General features: G+C 45.0%; 1 protein-coding gene across 1 annotated transcript in view; it reads right to left on the bottom strand.

Moving 5' to 3' along the window:
* Positions 1-23,091, bottom strand: part of HPS1 (HPS1 biogenesis of lysosomal organelles complex 3 subunit 1) — a 434,454-nt gene that overhangs the window by 5,059 nt on the left and 406,304 nt on the right. Inside the window, exons 17-18 of the mRNA XM_086922604.1 lie at positions 4,824-4,968; positions 445-558 (exon numbers count right to left, since the gene is read on the bottom strand). Of these exons, the coding sequence (XP_086778730.1) occupies positions 445-558; positions 4,824-4,968 (259 nt within the window). The remainder of the gene's footprint in view (positions 1-444; positions 559-4,823; positions 4,969-23,091) is intronic.

Below are 23,091 nucleotides of genomic sequence, written 5' to 3'. Positions count from 1 at the left end.
GAAAACTTTCAAGCTTCAACTAAGAAACACTATTGTCATCTAGAAAGCCCAGAAGGGACCTCATAACTGTTTTCACCACTTGTTCAATTCATGATTTGAACTCAATATCTATTAAAAAGTAAGAAACACAGCAGACACAAGCAGGACATACCTCTGATATAAGAATCAAACTTTGTTAACTTTATCTCTTGATAAAACAACCTGCATGAAATTAAAACTGGCATCTAATACAAAAAGCTCTTGGCACATAACACAAAAAGCTGTACCTTTCAACAGCGCAAATGTGGAAAATATGTTCTGTTGAACAAGAAACCTTTCCTAGAATGCCATATTTATAACACCCCTCTATGCACTTAAGACAGTGCTGGATATACAATACCTAGATTCATAAATTACGAGTTGGAAAAGGGTATTTACACTGGAGTCGAAGAAATCATTACATACCGTTTCATTTTCGAACCACAGAAAGTAGGAGCAGTAGTAGTCACCATCCCGAAAAGTTAAAGTTGTGTATCCCTTCTGGAGGTAACGCCGTGCCATTCCTATCAATGACCAAATCTGTGCAGGGAAAATCCATATTCAATCAGTTTTAGCCATCTCATACAAAAACAGCAAAATAGTTCTCAGCACTATCCACCGCTTTCCTAGTTGCAACATGTTATTTAAGCTGAGAGGTAATATACCACAGACTCAAAACTCAGTATTTTGGGCTCATTCCCAACATTTTACAATTTTCTAATCTGCCAAGACATTAGGAAAACTGTCTATGTGCAGAACGCTGGCAAACTTGCTTTTTATTTATTTATTTATTTTATTTTGCCATTTGTAAAGCGCTCTGCAACCCTACGGGCATCCTGGCGCTGGGTACCTAGGCTGAAAAAAATACTGTGCAGCAGATAGGGGACAGGGACTCAAGATCTAAAGATTTGAGTTTTTCGGGAAAAGCCATGTTTTTACCTTTTTTCGAAAGGGCAGTAGATCACTTGTTTTTCTAATGTCAATAGGTAGGCTATTCCATAATTGAGCTGCCGCTTTACTAAAAGCTCTACCGCCAAGGGTTGTTTTTTTAATCCTGGGTACATTAACAAGATTTAAGGAAGAGGATCGAAGAGATCGGGTGGGTTTGTACCAGTTAAGTTTGTTTTGGAGTGGTTGGGGGCCTAGTCCATGCACTGCTCTAAAGACAATGCAAAGGGATTTAAAAAGGATCCTCTGATGAATAGGCAGCCAATGTAGGTCAGCCAGGGCAAGGGTAGTAGATGATCTTCGTTCTCGAGACAATGCCAGCTTTGCTGCAGCCGCCTGGACACTTTGAAGCCTGGAAATGAGATATATAGGAGATTCCAATAAGAGTGCGTTACAGTAATCCAGGCGGCTGAGGATGGTACTCCTGACTATGGTGGCTCTAACCTGTAAAGGCAGGAGGGGCAGCAGCTTGCGGAGTCCTCGCATAAGGGCAAGGCAGCTACTGACCTGTTTGTTGACATTGGTTTCAAGGCTCAGCCTATTATTAAATGTGACTCCAAGATTCCTAACTGAGTTCACTGGTACTGGGGAGTTCCCCAGCTCAGGAGGCCATAAGTCTATGGGTAAGACCTTGGGTATTCCTCCTATCGAACAGTGTAATATTTCCGTTTTGTCACTGTTGAACTGCAGTGAATTCTGATTGAGCCAAAGCGTCATTTCCAACATACAGGCATGAAAGGTCTCAAGGGAGTCAGCCTGAGCACCATCAAGGGATATCATCAACTGCGTGTCGTCTGCGTAATTGATTACGCTGACGCCATGGGTTTTGATGATGCTTATCAGGGGTTGCATATATATATTAAAAAGTATAGGGCTAACGGCTGACCCCTGTGGGACCCCATGTGGGACTTTGACAAATTTTGACTGAAATGGAGGGATGGCTACCGCTTGCCACCTGTCTCTCAGGTAGGAGCGGAGCCAATCCAGCGCGATTCCCCCGACTCCAATATTCCTCAATCTTGTCAGCAGGATGTCATGACTTACCGTATTCCTCCAGACGTACACAAACGCACTGCCAGATATGTATATGCCCCCTTACAATATTCAGTTTCCTGTCTGCCTTCATAAAGCAGAAAAATATATATTATACTAGCTGATCGAATGTACAATGGTTAATTATTTTGACCATTCTAATCCCACTGGAAGACAGTCCCTAGTGTTACTACTTCTTGAATGAACACACTTGTCTACCCTACTTATAAGCATCCTCCTGAAAGTCATCTTTATTCTTAAATTGTGCATGTTTGAGATAGGTTCCTCACGTGTTTTTATTAACATTCACTACCCTGGGTCTACATCGAAGCTGCCTAGAATGCTTGAGAATCTTCAGTGTGGACCACGGAGTATTATAATTATAGTCACTGAAAAGCAAATTGAGGAGATTTTTCTGAAACCATGACCAAAGGAGACTAGCAAATCATTCATTTTTGTGCCCAAGTAAATCTGCTCTCGGCAACGATAATGAATTCCTCGCAATGGGAAACATTGTGTCCTGCCCTGTTCTTTATAGACCATTAAACCCATTAAATCTAACTATTCTTCTACTTTTTATACTCCTGCTAACATACGTTGATCTTTTCCTATTTATGTCCGCTACTAACATTAGAATAATTCCTCATGCACGTGCATGCCCAGCATTCTTTGTTGACAACTTGCTAATTTCAAATATAAGAGTTATGGGAAACTTGCCCACACTGTATCGGTCTGCTGGAGTAGAAACTACTTTTGTTTCAAGGGCCTCCCACCTCTGTCATCCACATATTTTCTTCCCTTTCGCCTAGAAATGCACATGCCACAGTTTCCATAAACTGCTCAGTGCTCTGTGATCTTAGATGTCAATTTCTGCTCTTGCCCTGTGAAGACACCAGGTCACGGAGTCTAAACAGGACAGTCTGGTTTTTTTCTGGGGCCTCTATTTGTAGGAACCCGAGGGGGAGATGTGCCTGTGGCTGTCTATAGTTAATCACCCATGCTGGGCTTTCAGAAATAATAAAAACTTTTAGTATTTCATAATGACCAGCGGCTGAAAGACACTGAAATAAAGGAACATATGTACACTTAAGACAACTAGTCCGATTCCTAAGCACGGTAACATACCTTTGAAATTTTATATCATCAAATAAATGCAGTGCATATACTCACAGTATTTTGGGGCAATTAAGTAATGACTTGTTTGGTGTTATAACGACACCTTTTCTGGCTTCAGTTGTGCCAATTGCATTTTGTTGCAATTCTATTCATGTTCATCAGAGTAATGATTGTTTTATATAAACTAATGAATGTTGAAACTTATACTCTTACAATGTGGTAAATGGTATAAATGAACGGTTAAAAACTTTTTGCACCAGAGCAAATTCGAACAGTGCACTCCTGCACTAGACATAGTTGTGTCTGATAGTGCAGTTATTTTAGAGACCTGACAGGGGTTAGTCAGGTAGCAGGTCTGCACCGATTTTTCTAATTTGAGTAAGGTTTGAAACTATCGGTGTGCAGGTTACACATACATTACAATTCTATTTCAGTAACATTATGTCTTGTTGCCAAGTGTTCATTCATAATGAATTTCCATTTACAGTATTGTCCCCGATTTCTCTTCAACATTTAATCATTTTATCAGATGTGTACAAGAAGTTGTTTCAGGGGAATAAACCACAAATAAAGTAGAATAAGTAATAGAAAATGAGTCAACTATTTTTGTGCTGAGGTGAGCGATTATGTCAAGTGAAGACGATTTATGAACACAGCTTTCTTGCATTTTCACTCACCATACAGGGCTCCCATTTCTCGTATGAGCACTGGAAGCATGTTGGGGATCAGCATCTAATTTGAATTTTGAGATTTTTTCTATCAAAATCTAATTTCGCCATTGAAATAGTTTTTAAAGGAAATGTTAAAATGTGAAGTTCTTTCCCTGTATATTTAAATGAAATTGTCAAAATATTGTGCAGAGCTTCACAGCTTTAATTCCATACAATAGAGAGCAGGACAAAATACCATCAAACACTAAGAATAATATAAGAGTACGCGGAATACCTAAACACCAATACACAAATGTTTCCCTTATTTTCTTATTGCACGTGAATTTTGAATTTTGTAATAGGAAACAATGTCACATTGAAGCTCCATAACAATATAGTCAGTCAGCCTGCGGCCTTATGCCTCTCTATGTTGCTAGAACTCCTGGGAGACTTCCAACATCCTGACGTACAAGACATAATTGTAGTGTGCACATCTGAAATTAGTTTGAGCTTTTAGCACTCTTGGCTGCTTGGAATGTGCATTATAACATGACTCTGTGCTGTTTGGAACGTGCAATGCCACAGGGCTCAAGGATGACTGACATGCACATTGCAAAAAACACTTAGGAATGAATCAGGCTGACGTCTAGGGAGGTTAACAGTGGTGGCATGGGTGTGAATTCTAATGTTAGTTGTGTAGCATGCTGTGTGTATTTCCATTCATCTGAGAGAGGTGGAGTGCATGTATGTCTCCCTATTTCTCTTGGGGTTGTAAGTGTGATCCAGTTGGACTGGAATTGTATTAGACAGACTGGCATAGGTTGGGTTCCTGCCTGCTTGAAGGCTAGGGTAACGATCGTTGCGGCTGTGTGAATTGCATTCACTTAGGTTATAATATAACGTTGCAGCCACACAGTGGCACATAGCCCTAGGAAGAAGTACAGTTTAGGCTTAGTCCTTGATTTCCCAGCAGTTGCTATCACTGGATCGCTTCAAAACAACAAACGCTTTAAAAAAATACCTTATTTTTCTACAGTAGATTACTTGGTGCCAAAATACCTTATTTTTGACGAAATTGGCCAGGGCGCCATTTCCGAGATCAAAGGTTGATTGATCACTGATATTAATGGATGGAGCAACCATTTGTCCTGCAGTTCGATCGACATAAATAAAATGCACTAGACCTGGGAAATCATCTAGATATATGTGAGAGGACGTTAAGGAAGGCATTTCCAATATATACACTGCAGCTTGTTCAATTCTGGAAGTGAAAATAGATGACCAAGATTGGAAAAAAAAAACAATGACCACATCTTAAAATACAGACTCAAATACAGTTTAAACAGGGGAACAAGAAATGCTCATACATTTGTTGGAAAATATATTCGGCAAGAGGGAGCGAAGAAATCAATAATGAGGTAGAGAAAGAGAAGAAGTAGCCCACAAGAATAGCAAAAGAGACAGAAGGAGTGAAAGAATGACTCCATGACATCGACACAGGCTGAGAAAGAATAAATAATAATGAACGGGTTGCTACGAATTTCAAGCATGTAGTAGTCTGAGTGACGATGTAGGGCCTCGTTGAGGGTTGGGAGGGTCATAACCCAGAGGTGGCATGTGTACTTTTTACAGTATGAACTTTAATGTGCTACAAAAAGAAAAAGTTATATTTCCATTAGAAGAATGTTTACATTAGATTTTTCACTACTAACTGTGAAAGTATATTACTAGGTAGGCTCTAGTAAAATACTACAAACATTTTAGTTTATAATGAATTCCATCAGTGAAATGGTTACTTACTATTACAGACCTTTGAAGGAATCCTTTGCTTTCAGAAATGAAAATTTGTCGGTTGTTGAGAAATTAATGTTGAGCTAACTAAGAATTCTGACATACTAGCAGTGTGAGGGGCAGCAAAGACCTTGGCTTCACACTTTTGTTGAGTTGTTTTAACCCCTTCCGTGATGGAACCACGCCTTCATGAGCCACGGGTGGCGTGTGCTCATGACGGCGTGGCTCCGTCATGCTGCGACCGCTCCGCCCACGCGGCACTGATTCCCTGCCTGTGCGGGCGAATTAGTGAGTGGGCGGAGTCGTGACGGAACCACGCTGTCATAAGCACAGCCCGCCTGTGGCTTATGACGGCGTGGTTCCGTCACAAGCATGGCAGCGCCACGCAAGCCCCCCTCCCCCCCAGCGCCGCAGCGGAATTACCGCCGCGGCCAAGGGTTTAAGATTAGTGCTTAACTTAATAAAAGGTTTTAGAGTTCTGTGCAACAGTTAAAATATTCCCACTGTTACTTAAGCCTAAGAGTCACCACTAGATACCCAATCACAGTGTTACTGGCACACATCTTTTGCATTAAGTACGGCTGTTAAGCCTGTTTTGGAACAAAAATCATTCACCTTGTGATAGAAAGCTGAAAGTTGATACAGACGTTCTTCGTTCTAAGAGTAATCGTATACGGGCAAGATCCCAAGTGGATCTTGCCTATGACGTCATATCGTCTAATTGAAATCCAAGTTAGCTATCAAAAATAATTTCAAGTGTTCTGATTTGCATACAATTTGGCACAAAAGGTCATGTGTACACGCGCATGTGCATTCCCACATTGGATCAAGACTGTGACGTCCTAAATATAAGACCAAAATGTCTGTCAAATCATATAGAAAACTTTAAAATTAAAATCTGTTATAAATTTGATATAAATATTCATACTTGCTGACATGTTTCAACATGTATTAATATGTATTATATTTCAATATGTAAGTAGCATGTCGAAACAATACCTTATTGCAACACCCACAACCAGTGTTTAAGCTGTCCGGCATGATTATGATGTTGCAACAAATTAGTCCATCTGTGTTCTTTGTCAGGAAAGCGCTTCAGAAAGACATATTAGCCAAGCAAATGCTACATGCAAACATTATGGGTCCGGATATAGTGTTTTGGACCATAACCTGAAGAAATTTGAAGAATTGAAATGCGTACCTATGAATATCGAACTAGAACGGCTTAATGATGATTCTGGTATCGAGCAGACATTAAGGACTAACAATGCAGTGTGGCTTAAAACGTATTTTGACAAGTGCGACAATCTAAAGCTGTAACAGGCTCAGAAAATAAAACATAGTGATGCAGATCTATAAGGTATCCCAGCTAAAACACGTTCTGCAATTCCAGTTCCAAAAAGAATTCCTGGAAGAAAAGCATGTTTCTTTAGCAACAAATCAGATACATCTGTAATGCATAAAGCAAAAACAGATGATGTGGATGCTAATGTTAGTCAGTGTGCCCAGTTAGTTCAAGATACAGCACTTATTGCAAAATTGGCTATGGGTGATATGAACTCACAAGATGGTGAATACCATCATAAATGTTTAGTTGGACTCTATAACAGAACATGCAGTGTATGAAAGAATAAAAATATATGACCTAATGAGACCTAAGTAGAAGGAATAGCTCTAGCCAAACTTGTATTTTATCTGAAACTATTTTTAAGGTCTGTGACTTAGTAAACCCTTACACAAGGAGAGTAAAGCAGCTCGATTCCACTGCAGGTAAGGTTGACTTGATTGAACTAAAAGAGAGACTTCGCTGACATACAAGAGGTTTGAAGGCATACAAGGAAGGAAGAGATGTCGTGTTAGCTTTCGAAGAGGACATAGGATCCACATTAGTATTAGCCTGTCACAAGTCAAGTCTGATGCTGTTAAAATTGCATATGCAGCAAAAATTGTTAGAAGGGACATGATGCTGAAATCTGAAAACTTCAATGGTTTGGGGATGATGGTACAAACCGATCAGTTCTGGAATTGCTTTGTGCTCTTATTAAAATTATATTTGATGGAGCCGGCATAAGAGATCAGTATACCTATGAAACAGTCACTACCAATATATCATTGTCTATTTCTGAATTACTGATGTTTAACAGTGTAAAGTATCCAAGAACAGACTCTTCTTCAGTTGTGAGACATAACAGCAACAAAGAAACTCCACAGTCCACCCGCCATCTATAGACTCAGTACCTTTAGAAAGGGTCAGGGAATTCGATTACTTAGGAATCAGACTTTGCGATTCCATGAGTTGGAAGGCGCACTACCAAAAAACCATTTTGACACATAGGAGGGTTACGGGCGCCCTCCTAAAAGAACATCGCGCCTCATCCCTTAAACCCATTGGGGTGATACTTGATATCTACAAGGCAAAAGCTGTGAGTGCGGCATTGTACGGGGCTGAGTTGTGGGGTACCCAGAAATTTGACACCCTATCCCATCTGGAGAACAAGTTCCACAAAGACCTAATGCGGCTCCCCCACAGCTCTCCCACTCTACCCCTTCTACTTGATACAGGAACACGATCCATAGCCGATCAGGCCAAGTTACGTCCCCTCCTTCTGTGGGCCCGTATATGGAATGTCCCTGAACTTTCAAGTTATGCGGATGCACTAAGTGAACTTCTTTCAACCCCGGGTTGGTATAAGATCGGTTGGCTCCTGGGAGTAAAGCGCCTCCTTTGTGATTTAGGCCTGGATGACGCTTGGGACAATAGATCTTCACCACCTAAACAGCTGTTAAAGAAAATATTCTGGATGTGGGTGGATAACGAGAGAGTGTCCCATTCGAATCTGTGCAGATCCGCTGAGGAGTTTTTGGCTATCAAATGCCGTCCCTTCAGAGAACCCTACCTTGATGTGATTTCGAATCCAGTAGATAGGGCGTTGTATCTCAAATTTAGGGCTGGGGTTCTGCCCTTAGGCACAAGGACAGCCAAATGGAAACCACCTTGGCAAACCATAGAATCTTGCCCTTTCTGTACGACCAGGGATGAATCCATTCCCCATTTGTTGTTCGAATGCCCAGCCTACGCTGCTCCCCGTCGCAGATGGTTGAAACCGCTCTGCGCGAGGCTGGGCACTCGGTCACACTTGGAGGCCCTACAGCTGTTAAGATCAGACCCTCACCCACTGCTTGCTTGTGGCCTGGCAAAATTCCTGGGGTGGGCTTGGAGGATAAGAACCGCGAGGAGAATGATCCTCCAGTAAGGGTGCCAACCTACACTTTATTGGCCCGGCTGTTTTTTTGTATGTGTCCCTTTCCCATTATTCCCTTTCGAAGATGATAATTATGTGCTTGTATAAATGCTTTTAGAATGGATGTTATCTACTATGTTGTATATTTTATAGTGTCCTTTTTCAGATCTGTCAGTTTTGATGTATAACTGTTTTTATGCTCACATTGATTTTTACTGTAATGCTTTTATGAAATGAAACATTTCGAAATAAAGCTATACAACAACAGCAACAAAGAAACTCATCTGTCCATATGCATTGCTTTTTCAGTCCATAGTCAAGTTCCATAATTTTGTTTATTGGGGGGAGAGCAGTGATCTATTCAGTCTGGACAGCAACAAAGTTATGCCTGATAGTTATCACCTCGGTGAAAACAGCAAATGAAATAGGTAGATCGTAATATAACTCCTATTTTCATGAGGTGTTGCAAAAGTGTCAAAAGCCCTTAAGCAATACCAAGGAACAAACCAGCCTGCGTAAAACTTGTGAGTCCAAAGACAAACTATCCTTGTTAAAAAGTAATTGCAATCTGTTTGCTAGATTATATCTTGGGTGTTAGGCAAGAAATTGGAATTTGAATTCACTTTTCTAGCACAAGAATCAGACTTTTCTGCTATCTATATCTGTAAATGGATAACTCAGACAAGGACAGAAGTTGCAGCTATTGGACTGCATTGCCGGAAATACCATCATACACAACACTGCTTCAGAGGTAGATGCAAGTAAATTAGATGGTGCAGCTGTAGTAAATATGCTACCTCCCATGCCTTGTAAAACATTTGATGATTACGGATCAACAGTTTTTATAACCTACATTGAAACTCAAGCAAGGAATGTGAAATGATTGGATCTTGTGTGGGATATATACACACATATATATATATACACACATATATATATATATATATATATATACATATATATATATATATACACACATATATATATATATATATATATATATATATATATATATATATATATATATACATACATATATATATATATATATATATATATATATATACACATATATATATATACACATACACATATATATATATATATATATATATATATATACACATACACATATATATATATATATATATATATATATATATATATATATATATACACATATATACACATATATATATATAACAATGTTTTCCGATGACACCCCTATCCCTGAGAAGACTCCAGGGAAAAAGAACACAGAAGCTAGTGGCAGCAGCAACACCTCTAAAATTAAGGAATTATTCAAATCATTGGAAAATAAGTCATTTCAGGAACAGGCTAAGTGGTGGGAGTCGAAGTCATTGCAACGCTACATTGAGGTGAACCGCATCCCACGGGGGTTGAGAATATTAACGGCCCCCACTTATGAAAACCCAAACGCTGACCTTATGAAAGAGTGGGCAGAGATTAATTTGGAGGCTTCGCGACGCCAGGTGCAGGTGCTCATTAAGTATGCGGACATTGACAGAGCCAAACTTCTTACGGAAATATCGGAACTATATGAAGAAATTGATGGCCTAGGGGAGGAGGATGAGAAAAACAGACTCCTAAAGATAATGCAAGAACGTCTGAAAAAGGAGGAGGCAAAGATCGTGGCAAGAAAATCGTACAAATTCCAAAGGGACAGGAATGATTACGAGTTGGGCCAGATCTTTACTTTTGCGCGAAAATTTGATACTCTTCGCAGGGGTGGCGCTAAACAGCAACAACAACCTAATAGAAGGAACCCCCCGAGCCACCTCAACCCCGCAAGGAAAGATGCAAGTGGAGCAAGCGATTCCTCAAATGCCACAGTGAGTTCGGATCCGGACTCGGATTTGGAAGGAGAACGCCATAGACAGGCGGAAGCGGCATCACTGCCAAAACTCACGCCCGGCCAGGAGATTGTTTTTTTAGGCCAGGACAGGCGGAATACCCTGAGATCCTACACAAAGGGCAATCAAGGAAACACAGGGCAAACTACAGGCGCCGCCAGAGGTCGCGGATGGCAAAAAAGAGGAAATCAAAAGAAGAGAGGCGGGGGAGTTGGGCGGAGCAATGCTCCACAACAGGAATAAAGCCAGCTTCCAATCGCACTATTGTCAACCTCACTGAATTAAAACTTACAGAGAAAGAGGAGAACATACTTAAACTTGGCTTGTCATATGCTCCCCCTTGCGACTTTGATTATGCCAATACCAGATGTAATGTCTACAAGGCAGTTAGAAAATTGAAACTGCGCAAATTCTACGCCTTAAAGAATAAAGGTGAAACAACGCCAGACATGGAAATTCAGCAACCTGAGGCCTCGCAAGGAACACGCATTATAAGCGAGCTTTGGGAAACAGAAGGAATGGGATATGATATAACCCACAGTACCAATGGAGCTAATAAAGGGTGGGATGAGAGTGGCAATAGAACAACCACAGTCACAGATTTTAGAGCACCATCCACCTTCTTCCCCATCCTTCTACGAGACAATATAGACATCTTCCATGAAAACGTGGTATCGGATTTGAAAAAGTTGCAAATGAAGATGGGGAGCACTAAACGCAGATACTCAGCCCAACACCAGCAATACAAAGCACTGACTGAGAAACTCAATAAGGAAAAGAATGTGATAATCAGAAGCAGCGACAAGGGGGGCAATGTGGTCCTCATGACTAAAATGAACTATGATAAAGAAGCTTACAGCCAACTTAATGATAGCGATTGTTATGAAAAAATAAACAACCGGGAGCTCCTGACCATCAAGGAAGAATATCATCGCAAACTAAGTAAGTGGCGGTCAGCCAAACTCATTACTGACAATGAATTTGAATATTTGAAGGTTGAACACCCAGTAACACCGATTCTGTATTTTTTGCCAAAAGTACATAAAGACCCCATCCATCCACCGGGAAGGCCAATAATATCAGCAAGGGGGAGCCTCCTAGAACATACCTCAATTTATATAGACCACTTTATACAAGGTTATGTTCAGCAACTGGGGTCTTACATACGTGATACTGGGGACTTCCTAGTGAAAATCAAGGATGTACAAATTCAGGAGGGGGATTGGTTGATAGCCCTTGATGTAACATCATTATATACTAGTATATCACATACTGATGGTCTTGATGCAATACGGTACTACCTATCGAGAAGGAAACCAGGCAATGAAAAACACACCAAAATGCTGTTAGACATGTTGAACTTCTGTCTTTCAAATAATGTGTTTCTATTCAACTTTCAGCTGTATCGCCAAAAACAGGGGGTGGCTATGGGGGCCAGTTTCTCACCGAGCTACGCATGTCTGCACATGGGGGCTTGGGAGGAACTGGTCCTGGGGCTTGGTTTCCAGCATATCATTAAGAACAACCTAGTAGCATGGTTCCGCTTCATTGACGACTTGTTCGTCATATGGAGAGGTAGTCAGGAAGAGGCCCTTAAATTCATTGAAGATATCAATGACAACCCCCTTAACCTCAGATTTACTGCATCACTCAGTCAGGAAACAGTCACTTTTTTGGATGCTGAGCTCTATGTTAATGGTTGCCGTTTGGAGTCCAGGGTTCACAGAAAAAAGACAGCAGGTAACAGCATTTTACATGCTGCCAGTGCGCACCCGGTCCATCTCATTTCCAGTATTCCATATGGGGAAATGCTGCGGTTAAGACGCATATGCAGCAACCCAGTGGAACTGGAACAAGCACAAATGGAAAGCAGGGAGAGGTTCCTTGAAAGAGGTTACTCCGCAAAGGTGATAGATAAAGCTGTGCAGAAATCCCTATTAAAGAGTAGAGATGAGCTCCTTATTAGTAAAGCAGATAGGGAGCTCCCCAGCGGAGGCACCTCTAAACCGGACATAGTTGAGCCTGAATGCTTCAGATTAATTACAGGATTCACTAGACAACACCAGCAAATAAAGAGTATAGTGAATAAACACTGGCCCATTGTGCTGAGGGATAGTATTATAGGCAAGAGTTTACCCAAGTCTATCTCTGTGACCTACAGCAAAGCCCCCTCCCTAAGGGACCACATAGTCAAAACCAACCCGGACCCTTTTACTAGAACAGAGTGGTGGCAAAGTAACAAGGGCTTCTATAACTGTAAAATCTGTAAAGCGTGTACCCATGGTGAAAACACCAAAACCTATAGGGATGGGTTCACAGGCAAGGAACACCCTATAACCCAAGTGCTCACATGCAAGACAGAATACGCCATATATGTTTTGGGCTGTCCCTGTGGCCTACAGTATGTGGGCAGCACCAGGAATGCTGTCCATAAACGCATTTTGCAACATCTGCAAGCAATTACAAACATGGACAGCACATATCCTGTTGCACGCCATTTCAAGGACCACCATCAAAGCAACAATAGTGGTCTTAAATACTGGGTTATTGATTCTGTCATCAACACCAAAAGAGGCGGGGATAGGGAGACCAAGCTTAGAAAGCTGGAAACAAAATACATCCTCCTGCTTAATACCAAGGTGCCCCATGGGTTGAATGTGACTGAGGATCTCCACACTTGCCTGCTCTGAAAGACCTTGAATACTAGGAATGTGTACTCTCCCCCACGTGGATAATGTCCAAGGTACATACCCGGCTGGGAAAGTGCTGGGACAGATCCCGTGGGGGCTGCGAGCAAACACAATCCATATGAATCTTTACTGAGAATAATAATGCTGCTATAAGAAAACTATTTATGTTTAGTTATTATTGTTTTTCACTGTGCACGTTTTTTTCTAAACCAGGTTAATTACCATTGATATACGATGAATTGTATAGGTTTTTTAACATTTGGTTGTTCATTTATTTATATTTTTCGGATTACTTTGGTGTTGGGTTACAGGCCCCTTGTGGACCTGGTGTATTTGTCTTAACTCGCTCTAGCACATATACATTTTAAACATGGAAACCTTGGCACTCTAGCAGTGATTTTCAACATAAACTTGTATGACTAATGTATGACGTTTGTAAAGTAAGACGTACCCGTTTAGGATTAGAAGCATTAGCAAAACACACTGTATAGAGCCCTGTATGAGTAGGGACACAATAATTGTCTCCTCACCAATATTCGATATATAGGCAAATGTCCCCTGTATTTAAGTGGAATGAATCAGGACCCCAGCTTATTGCATTATAAGTATTTGCACATTGCCAATTTTGCACATATTGATGCACTTTTCATGCACTCCATGCACTTTAATAAGTTAGCACGTAGCACTTTATATGTATTTTATACTGGGATTCCTGAATTGGAAAACAAAACTGTTGATCTTTGTTACAAGTTTGCAAATATAATGATCGGGGTTCTTATCAGTTTATATCCTGTAACCATGGTTTTAAAACGGGTCAGTGTAATAGATTTGTGTATTTCACCTCAATACTTTACCAGTCATTTCTGTTGTTTAATCTGTTGAATACCATTCTTATGAGATTTGAATCTAACTGTATTTTACATTTATTAAGAAATCCCAAAGATATCTTATTGTATTTTACATCTATTTAGAAACCCTAAGAAAACATGTTGCCGAGTGTAAAATGTAGTATGTCTTCCATGTTTATTAGCAAGTTTGCACAGGTGTTTTACGTTAATCACTCGCTTTTCACTATAAAAGGTGTACCCAGTCAAATGTACGCTGTCATGTGATCAAGGCTCCGTTAGAGCCGAAACGTTGGTGACTCTTTCTGCGTGAATAAAGCTGTATATACCTCAAGGTCCGTGTCCGGAGTCTGCTTGCTGTGTTTGCGCGAGCGTGCGAGCTGGGAGACAGACGGTGCACAGGATATATATATATATATACACATATATATATATATATACACATATATATATATCTATACTACTATTATAAAGAGAGAACTTGCACCTTTTGGCCAGGTAAACTCGGGAACCATAGCGCCAATCTACACACCCGATACATCTATGAAAATGTCAGGGTGTGTAGATGGACATAGGCTATATAAATTGAAAAAAAAAAAGTAAATTAAAAAAATTAAGTTTGAAAACAAAGTAGTCCCCTGAAAGTAGCGCCGGCCGGGACCTAGCACTGGCCGCGACGCGACGTGCGTGATGACCGCGACGCGACATGCGTGATGACGACGAAGGAGGAGCGGCGGTGCAGTGACGAGTGGCTGTGAAGTGAGGAGCGGCGGCACAGGTAAGGAAAGGGAAAGTTCAGTGTGAGACTGTGTAATGCAGAGGGAGGCAAGAAGGACCTTTGCAGTGCTATTAGCTGCAAGAGGCAGCAGTAAAGGAAAATGTCGGAGCGCGAGTGAGTCGGGGCGGGAGGGATTCGGGCCTGGTCCGTGTATGCACGGACAATTGGGGGGCGGGCTGGCCCTGAAGCCTCATTGCCCCCAGGCAACGCTGGGGCGGGCTGCTAGTATATATATATATATATATATATATATATATATATATATATATATATATATATATATATATATATATATATATATTCATTCAACAAAATGCCCTGAGCATTAGGAAATCACTCGACAGTGCTCTGCCCTCCAGCTCTGAAGTTCAGCATGCCTTCACGCTCCATTTAATTAATCAATTTGCTGACGCGTTTCAAGGTTACAACACCCCTTCATCCTGGGCTGCATAAATGACACCCGAGATTTGCATTAGCTTCATTTCTTACTTTACGTAAGTTCAAGTGTACATTTAAAATTATGCTTGTCTTTTAAATTCCTTTAGTAGGTCAATGTCACATTCAGGCATATATATATATATATTTTAACGGAAGCATCAAGCATAGTGTTAGAAAAAAAGATGTGAAGGTCTACACAAGCGAGTTGAATCTATCACTCCTGTACCCAAAGACTGGCATTTCCTTAGATGAGATGAAAACGACAGAGAGTTGTTTTGTTTACTGAGCAGGCATGTGCGACTTATTCACATCAAAGGGAAGCAAGTAATTGTCACCCGTCAGGATAAAGTTGCAAGTTCCACGCCAATTATAAAGTTCAAAATGATATCGCTTTACCATCATGAGGAAGCTGATACGAGTTATGCTTCATTCTTTCCATGAACCAACTGAAGGTCATTACAAAATAATGATTGATACAATAGATACTGATGTAGTAGTTCTTTCGATAGCTAATTTTAAAAAACATTGGATGTCAAGAATGCTGGTTAGTAGCCTAGCAAGCCATAATTTTCCCGCTTTTTGATCTAACTACGAGCCGCATAACCAACAATCCAGCGGTCATTAGTGTATGCCACAACTATAACCGAACCCCCGCTTTCCGCGTTATTTCTCATCCCGACAGATCCCGTTTTTTGGACCTAACTACGACCTCCACAACCTATAGTTCAGCGGTGACTAATGCACGCCATTGCCAACAACTATAACTGAACCCCCGCTTTCTGCTGTATTTCTGCTTCTGGCAGATCCCGCTCTTTTGATCTAACTACGACCTCCACAACCCACAATTCAGCGGCGACTAGTGTATGCCATCCTATACATCCACAAGTGAACCCCCGCTTTCAACGGTATTTTCCCACCGACAAATTTCCAGCTACTCGTACTATCCCATCCCTATATACAGCATTGGCGGAAGACGCTGCACTCCGGCTGATCCTTTATTACTGTGATAAGTTGCCTATAACACACCGGCATCAATATAGAAGACGTAACCTCATTACCTTATCTTCAAGAGTCTACCACTATTGAACCCAACTCATTGCATTGCAGTACCAACTTAAGATTCATTGCCCCACCTTCCGCATCCCCTGTCCTGATGAAGACCCTCTAGCAAGGTTTATACCATGCCTGCATCTACTTGGGTCCAAACGTCAACACTTCCTCCTGTGTTCAGCCTCCTTCCTGATTTATCATTTGTGATTTTATTTGAGGCATGATTGCTAAATTAATTGATGAGTTAATTGTTCCATTGTGTTAACTTATCATTATTTCTGGTGTATTCAGGTCTCAGTGGTGACCCCTGTTCCAATTCCTATACTTTCACTATCCCAGCACAACCCTTCCCTTCTCCACTTCTTAGGGGCATTATATGTGATTTATTATGTATTTTATGAATGAATTTTTTATGATACACCTTGTTATTAAAAACAATGCTGTTATAATTGTCTTTGTATTCACCTAAGTGATTTTACGGTTGAGTTGATTGTGTGATTATCTGGGACCACTTTTTTTGTATCAATCTTCCGCCCAGGTCCCAGTGACTTCATGGGTTAACCCGTGTTCTTGCAGCACATAGCAAGCCATCATGGCGGACGTGTGCTAGACGAGCTCCGTCCATCCCAAAGAATATCCTGCACTTATCCTGACTCCTCCTGACCCCCAAGAGGTCTTTGAGGTGATTTTCAAGCACCAACCACCTAAAGGTGCTGTCCGGTGCGTAATTGCAGCACCCCTGACAGCTGGGAACCGGGAGCCTGGGCCCACACGAGGAGCGGCCTAGCGACAGGCGGAGAAGCCAGGGCGTAGCGCTGGGTGTGTCCGGAGGGAGCGGAGCGACGCGGGTAAATTTTTCCTTTGCCTGCGGGGGGTGCTGTGCGCTCCCTGGGTGCCCCCCGGGTGGCCGAGAAGAGAGGCGGAGGTCGAGGGGCGGAACGGCCCCTGGCGGCTCTGCGGCGCCGCTGGAGACGAGTTGTAGGGAGGCGGCAAAGTGGCGGCGGTGGAGGGGAGGGCTGGGGCAAGTGCACCGGCCTACAGCAGGGATTCCCGGCAGCCGGAGCACTCGCTGATAGTGGGAGTAGAAGCGAAAGAAAAGTCGTAGATGTGAGTGGTCGAGTGGCCTCCTGCGGCGCTCCCCCTCTGGCTCAGGTCAACACCCGGCCGGGGATCGGCGGCACGATTGGGCCACGTGGCGAGATCTCGGGGGATCTGACATTGGGACTCCCTACGCTGCCCGTGACCAACACCCCCCCCCCTCTGGGAAAGCTACAGGCGGCGGCTGGCTGGGTCGCGGCCTCCCCTGCAGATGCAGTGATCAGCCTGGGTCACCCTGGGGGCTTTGAGCAAAGATGATAGCGGCCTCTGAGATTAGCTGGCAACTCGCGGCACTCTAGCAGACGGTCTGGGCCGGGAAGAGGAGACATGGCGGCCGGGCTGGGCCACGCAGGTGAGGAGGGCTGCGGAGAGACTGGTGCAGTGATCCATGGCCAAATACCTGTGACATTGAGAAATGTACTGGCGGCAGACACCCCGGGTGAGGGAAGACCTGGGTTGTGGGCATTAGATGGACTGTTACAACGGGGGTTTCTCTCTCTTCCCCCCCATACCCCCGAGATCGGATGCACATTCGAACCGCAGGGGGAGAGTGTGAGAACTTCAGCATCCTTCTCTCTTCCCCGGGAGCACCCATATCGACGGTCGGTCGGTCGGACCGCAGGGTCCAGAGGACGGCGTTTGCAGCTGAGCCAAGCAGTTTGGGGTGTGCTTGAAAAGGGCCCCCCCCCTTATCGCCTAACAGTGTGATTACGTTGGCAGTTGGTCGGACAACACACATCTTGTAGTGGGTCCCTTGCCAGTCGTGGGCACCTGAGGTGGCTTGCTGGCCCTGGGTCGGGGGCGCTTCCCCGCCAGAGACGGGTCGGGACCCGGACTGGTCGTTTGAATATATACGCCGAGGGAGTCACTGCGTCGGCACCTGGCCTGGCTTGGCCCGAATCTGCAGGGTAACCACAGAAGGTGGATATGACAAGAGACGAGAGCAGCGGTGGCTTGACCAAATATGGGCCCATTGATGAATTCAGCAGCCCGGAAGCTGGCTGGTGCTACTGGGGGCCAACAGGAGGCCTCTCCGGACAATGCGGCCCTGATGGCGGCGATTACGCAATCCAGGGAAATGCTGGATGCCAAAATTGGGGCGGTGGGCTCGGACGTCATGGTATTGCGACAGGATATGCGGAATGCAGTGTCCCGCATGACTGAAGCGGAGACCCGCATCTCAGGAGTGGAAGACAATGTCACAACTCTGAAGCAAAAGGTGGCGAGCATGGAGAAAATTCAGAAGGGCCGGGCGCTCCGATTTGAAGATCCAGAGGGGCGGGCCCGGCGGAAGAACCTGTGATTTGTTCGATTTCCAGAGGGGTGCGAAAATGGCAACATGGAATGCTTCCTCACACAATGGCTTGAAAGCTGCCTCCCTCCTGTAGCCATGTCCCGGTGCTTCGTTGTGAAGCGGACCCATAGAGCGCTCATCCAGAAACCCCCAGTGGGGGCCCGCCCCCGGCCAATGATAGCAAAACTCTTAAATTATCTTGATTGCAATCCCATACTGAAGCAGACCTGGGCCAAAGAACCTTTTCTCTATGACAATACACATATTCTAATATTTCCGGACTACACGCGGCAGGTGCAGCAGAAGCGCCAATCATTCATGGCCACGAAGGCCAGACTAAGAGACCTCAAGTTCCCGTACGCCCTCTAGTTCCCGACTCGCCTGCGGGTGGTGTACCGCTCCCGCACCCACTTCTTTGATACTCCGGAGGAGGTGTTCAAATGGAAGGATGAACCTGTTTGAGTAAGGGTACACACACCGCCTGGGTGGGAGTCGGATTCATCTTCGAGCGAGGTGATGTCGAAGGGACCCCGAGGACAGCAGCGGAGGGGTGATAGACAATCCCGATCCCAGCGGCACTCCGTGTCCTGCGGAGCCTCCTCCCAGGGGGCCCTGCTCCTGGGTAACAGACTTTGGAACCTTAACTTCTGTCCTCAAGGTGGTGCAGTGGTGTTCTTCTAGCTGACTTGGTAAATGCTTTGAGCTATATTTGTGAGGGGAGTAAGTTGGGGATCCATTGGCTGGGGCGGCCCTAGTTCCCCCGTTGGGGACTGGGCACCAATCCTGCAGCGACAGATACTTCAGCGTTCTTGAGGTATGGGGTGGAGGGTTTGTTGGGGGTGTTGTTTCAGGGTATGAAATGCACTTTCACAATGGGTCCACTACACTACACACGCACACCACCACAGCCCCCATCCGTTCTATGGCAAGGACCGCTCCCTTATGGCTATCAGCTGGAATGTGCGCCGGGCTCTGGACAAAATGAAACGTGGGGCTATACTTCGTCAGGCAAAGAGGGCCAGAGCCGATATCCTCTTGCTGCAAGAAACTCACCGAATGGGTACAAAGGCCCTGTGTTTACAGCGATATGTGTTTCAGCAGGTTTTCCATGCCGGATTTACGAGGGGCTCGAGGGGAGTAGCAATCCTGGTGTACTGCAGAGTCCCATACGTACATGTACATCAGTGGGCTGATACGCAAGGGCGCTACTTGTTCATCCGAGGGATGATTGGGGAGGACCCCCTGATACTGGGTTGCGTGTATGCCCACCTTACAGTGGACGCTGGTGGAGAGGCTACTTACCTTATGGGCTGACATGCCCAAAGTGATTTCTGTGATGGGCGGGGTCTGGAATGATGTTTATGGATGTGGTCAAGAACAGGAGCAGGGCCGGGGGTGGCTTAGGCTGCGGCCAGCCCACGAAACTGCACTCTCTGGTGGTGGGCCTTGACTGGGTAGATTTGTGGCGGCATGTGCATGGGGACAGATGGGAGTACACATATCTTTCAGCGGTTCATAAGTCCTTCTCTAGAATTGGCTACATTTTTGTTCCCAGAGTGAAGGCTGGTAGGGTGGCGTACTGAGATCCTCCCCCGTGGTCTCTCGGATCACTCCCCGGTGTCCGTTGAGCTTCAGATAGGCAGGGGGCAACAACCATTCCACTGGCGCCTATCGGTGTGGCACCTGTAGAATGAGGAGTACGGGAAGCACATGAGCAAGGTGATCGCTCACTATCTCACCATCAATGAGGGTCTGTCTCAAGTGTCAGGATATTATGAGAAGGCTCTGAAGCCTACTCTGCGAGGTGTGGACATAGCCTGGTACGTGGCGGCCCGCAAAAAGCGCGGGAAGAATTGGTACGGGCTGAAGCAGATGTAGAGGCGCTTGAGCGCCGAAGCCGGGAAGCAGGGGAAGGGCAGGCAGTGAGGCAGCTGCTCATAGTGCAACAGTCCTACGCTGCTCTCCTGATGGATGAGGCCCAACAGGTTTGGCTGGCAATGCGTAGCAGGATATGTCAATGGGGGGACAAGTACGGCAAGTTGCTACATTGGCTCTGCCAAGGTACTTTTCACTCCCGGGTGTACTGGATGAGGCGAGGCGTCGATTATGGACTCTATGGCCATAGCGGAGAGTTTTGCTACATATTATGCAGATCTCTATGCCCCTCAGGAGTGCTTGCTGTAGTCTACGGTTGACAAATTCATAGTAGACCTTCAGCCCAAAACGGGGTCGGCTGACGTACGTGAACGGCTGGAGCTTCCTCTGACGGATGAGGAATTAGGCACGCCCTGGGTGAACTCAACTCCGGGAAGGCACTGGACCCAATGGGTTCCCAAGCGAGTTCTTCAAACGGTACAATTTACAATTGGCCCCTTATTATCGGGCGGCCTTGGAAGAGGCCAAGGAGGAGGGCTGGCTTCCCCCGGACTGGAGACATGCAGAGGTGGTGGTGTTCCATAAGCCCGGTCAGCCCCCGGAGCAGCACGCCTCCTATCGCCCCATTTCTTTCCAGAACGTGGAGGCCAAAGTCCTGGCCAAAGCATTGGCTAACTGCCTTCTACCTCACATTTCGGCACTTGTACTCCCGGACCATGCCGGGTTTATGCCCCAGAGGGCGACCAGGCATAACATAAGGAGGGCGAATGTGGCGATGGCAGCTGTCCGACAAATCGAGGAGCCGGCGGCACTTCTCCTAGCGGACATAGACAGGGCATTTGACTCTCTAAGTTGGGTTTATTTGTTTACACTACTGCACAGACTTAATTTTGGCCCACGTTTTATGTTCTACTTGATCTTCCTGTATATAGATCTGACTGCATCGGTGAGGGTGGCAGGAGCGGTCTCTTCCAGCTTCTCTATCGGACGAGGCACCAGGCAGAGGTGCCCCCTGTCGCCGTATTCATTCGCCCTAGCCAAGGAGCCGTTGGCGGCTTGGGTGCGCATTGACACACAGATTAGGGGCTTTGAGTGGGCTCCGGGTTTGTCTGACAGGATCGCACTTTATGCGGACGATGTCCTTTTTTTCCTTACATCATTGGACAGAACGGGGCCACGGCTCCTGCGGATCATGCAGATCTTCAGGGAAACGTCGGGGCTATATATGAACCCCGCAAATCCACACTGTGGGTTCTGGGAGATCGGGCAAGCGTAGGCACATGGGTGTCTGCGATTCGAGTGGCGGTAGGGGGCTTCAAATATCTGGGGTGTTACTCTTGGATGTGCCGGCCATATCCTGGGAGCGGAACCTGGCACCGATATGGGAGCGAGTCCGTGCAGATATAAAAACCTGGTCGCGCATGCCTTTGACATTACACAGTAGATCTGCAAAATTTAAGATGGTAGTGCTGCCTCGGTTATTATACCAGCTACAGAATCACCCATACCTGATCCCACCCAGATGGTTCCTGCTGGTGAATTCTGTGCTTGGGCAGTTCCTGTGGGAAGGGGGAGCAGTGCGTGTAGCACTGCACACATGCTTTAGGTCCACTTACGGACTTGCGACCTCAGATATCCTTTCATATTAGGCCTCGCATTTATTGGTCCTTAATGAGTGGTGGTATGGCGAATGGAGGTACCCGGCACATGCTTTGGAGTGTCGGTTTACGGCCCACACACGCTACACACTATTCTTTACTCGGCGTAGTTGCGGGCGTGCTGCCACCAGCCATGCGGGTAGTATTTCAAATTTGGAGGCAGTCATTGCGGCGTATGGGATGATGGAATACCCTTACACGAGAAACCCCCCTATGGCACAATGGGCGCCTGCCCAACCTGGCGGCCCTGCAGGGATTCTGGGGCTGGGATGCTATAGGTATCTCGACCGTGAGGGATGTTACGAGAGGCGTGATACTCAACTCCTTTCGAGAATTGCAGGAAGAATTCTGCATGCCCCTGTCCCAGTTCAATCGGTACCTACAACTCCGCCATGCACTATCCCCCAGTCTAGTGGGCATGGAATCTCTTCCTGAATTTAGCCCGTAGGAGGCGAAGGTCTTTATGGGGGATCTGGAGACAAAGAAGATCTCCTGGATCTATCAGTCCCTGGTTACTCATTGCGCCCCCACACTTCAGAGGCTTCGGGGGGATTGGGAGGAGGACGTGGGTACACTAGAGGAGGAGGATTGGAGGGAGGCCCTGGCACCCCCGGGGGGGGGGGGGGCGGCCATAGTGATGCACCTCCGCCTTATTCAATTTAAATATCAGCACAGAGCCTACTTCACCCGGGTT

Source organism: Lissotriton vulgaris, chromosome 5 (genome assembly GCF_964263255.1).
Source record: "Lissotriton vulgaris chromosome 5, aLisVul1.2, whole genome shotgun sequence".
In the NCBI taxonomy this organism is placed as follows: Eukaryota; Metazoa; Chordata; class Amphibia; order Caudata; family Salamandridae; genus Lissotriton; species Lissotriton vulgaris.
Note: the sequence above shows the minus strand (reverse complement) of the source record. Positions and strands in the feature narration are given on the sequence as shown.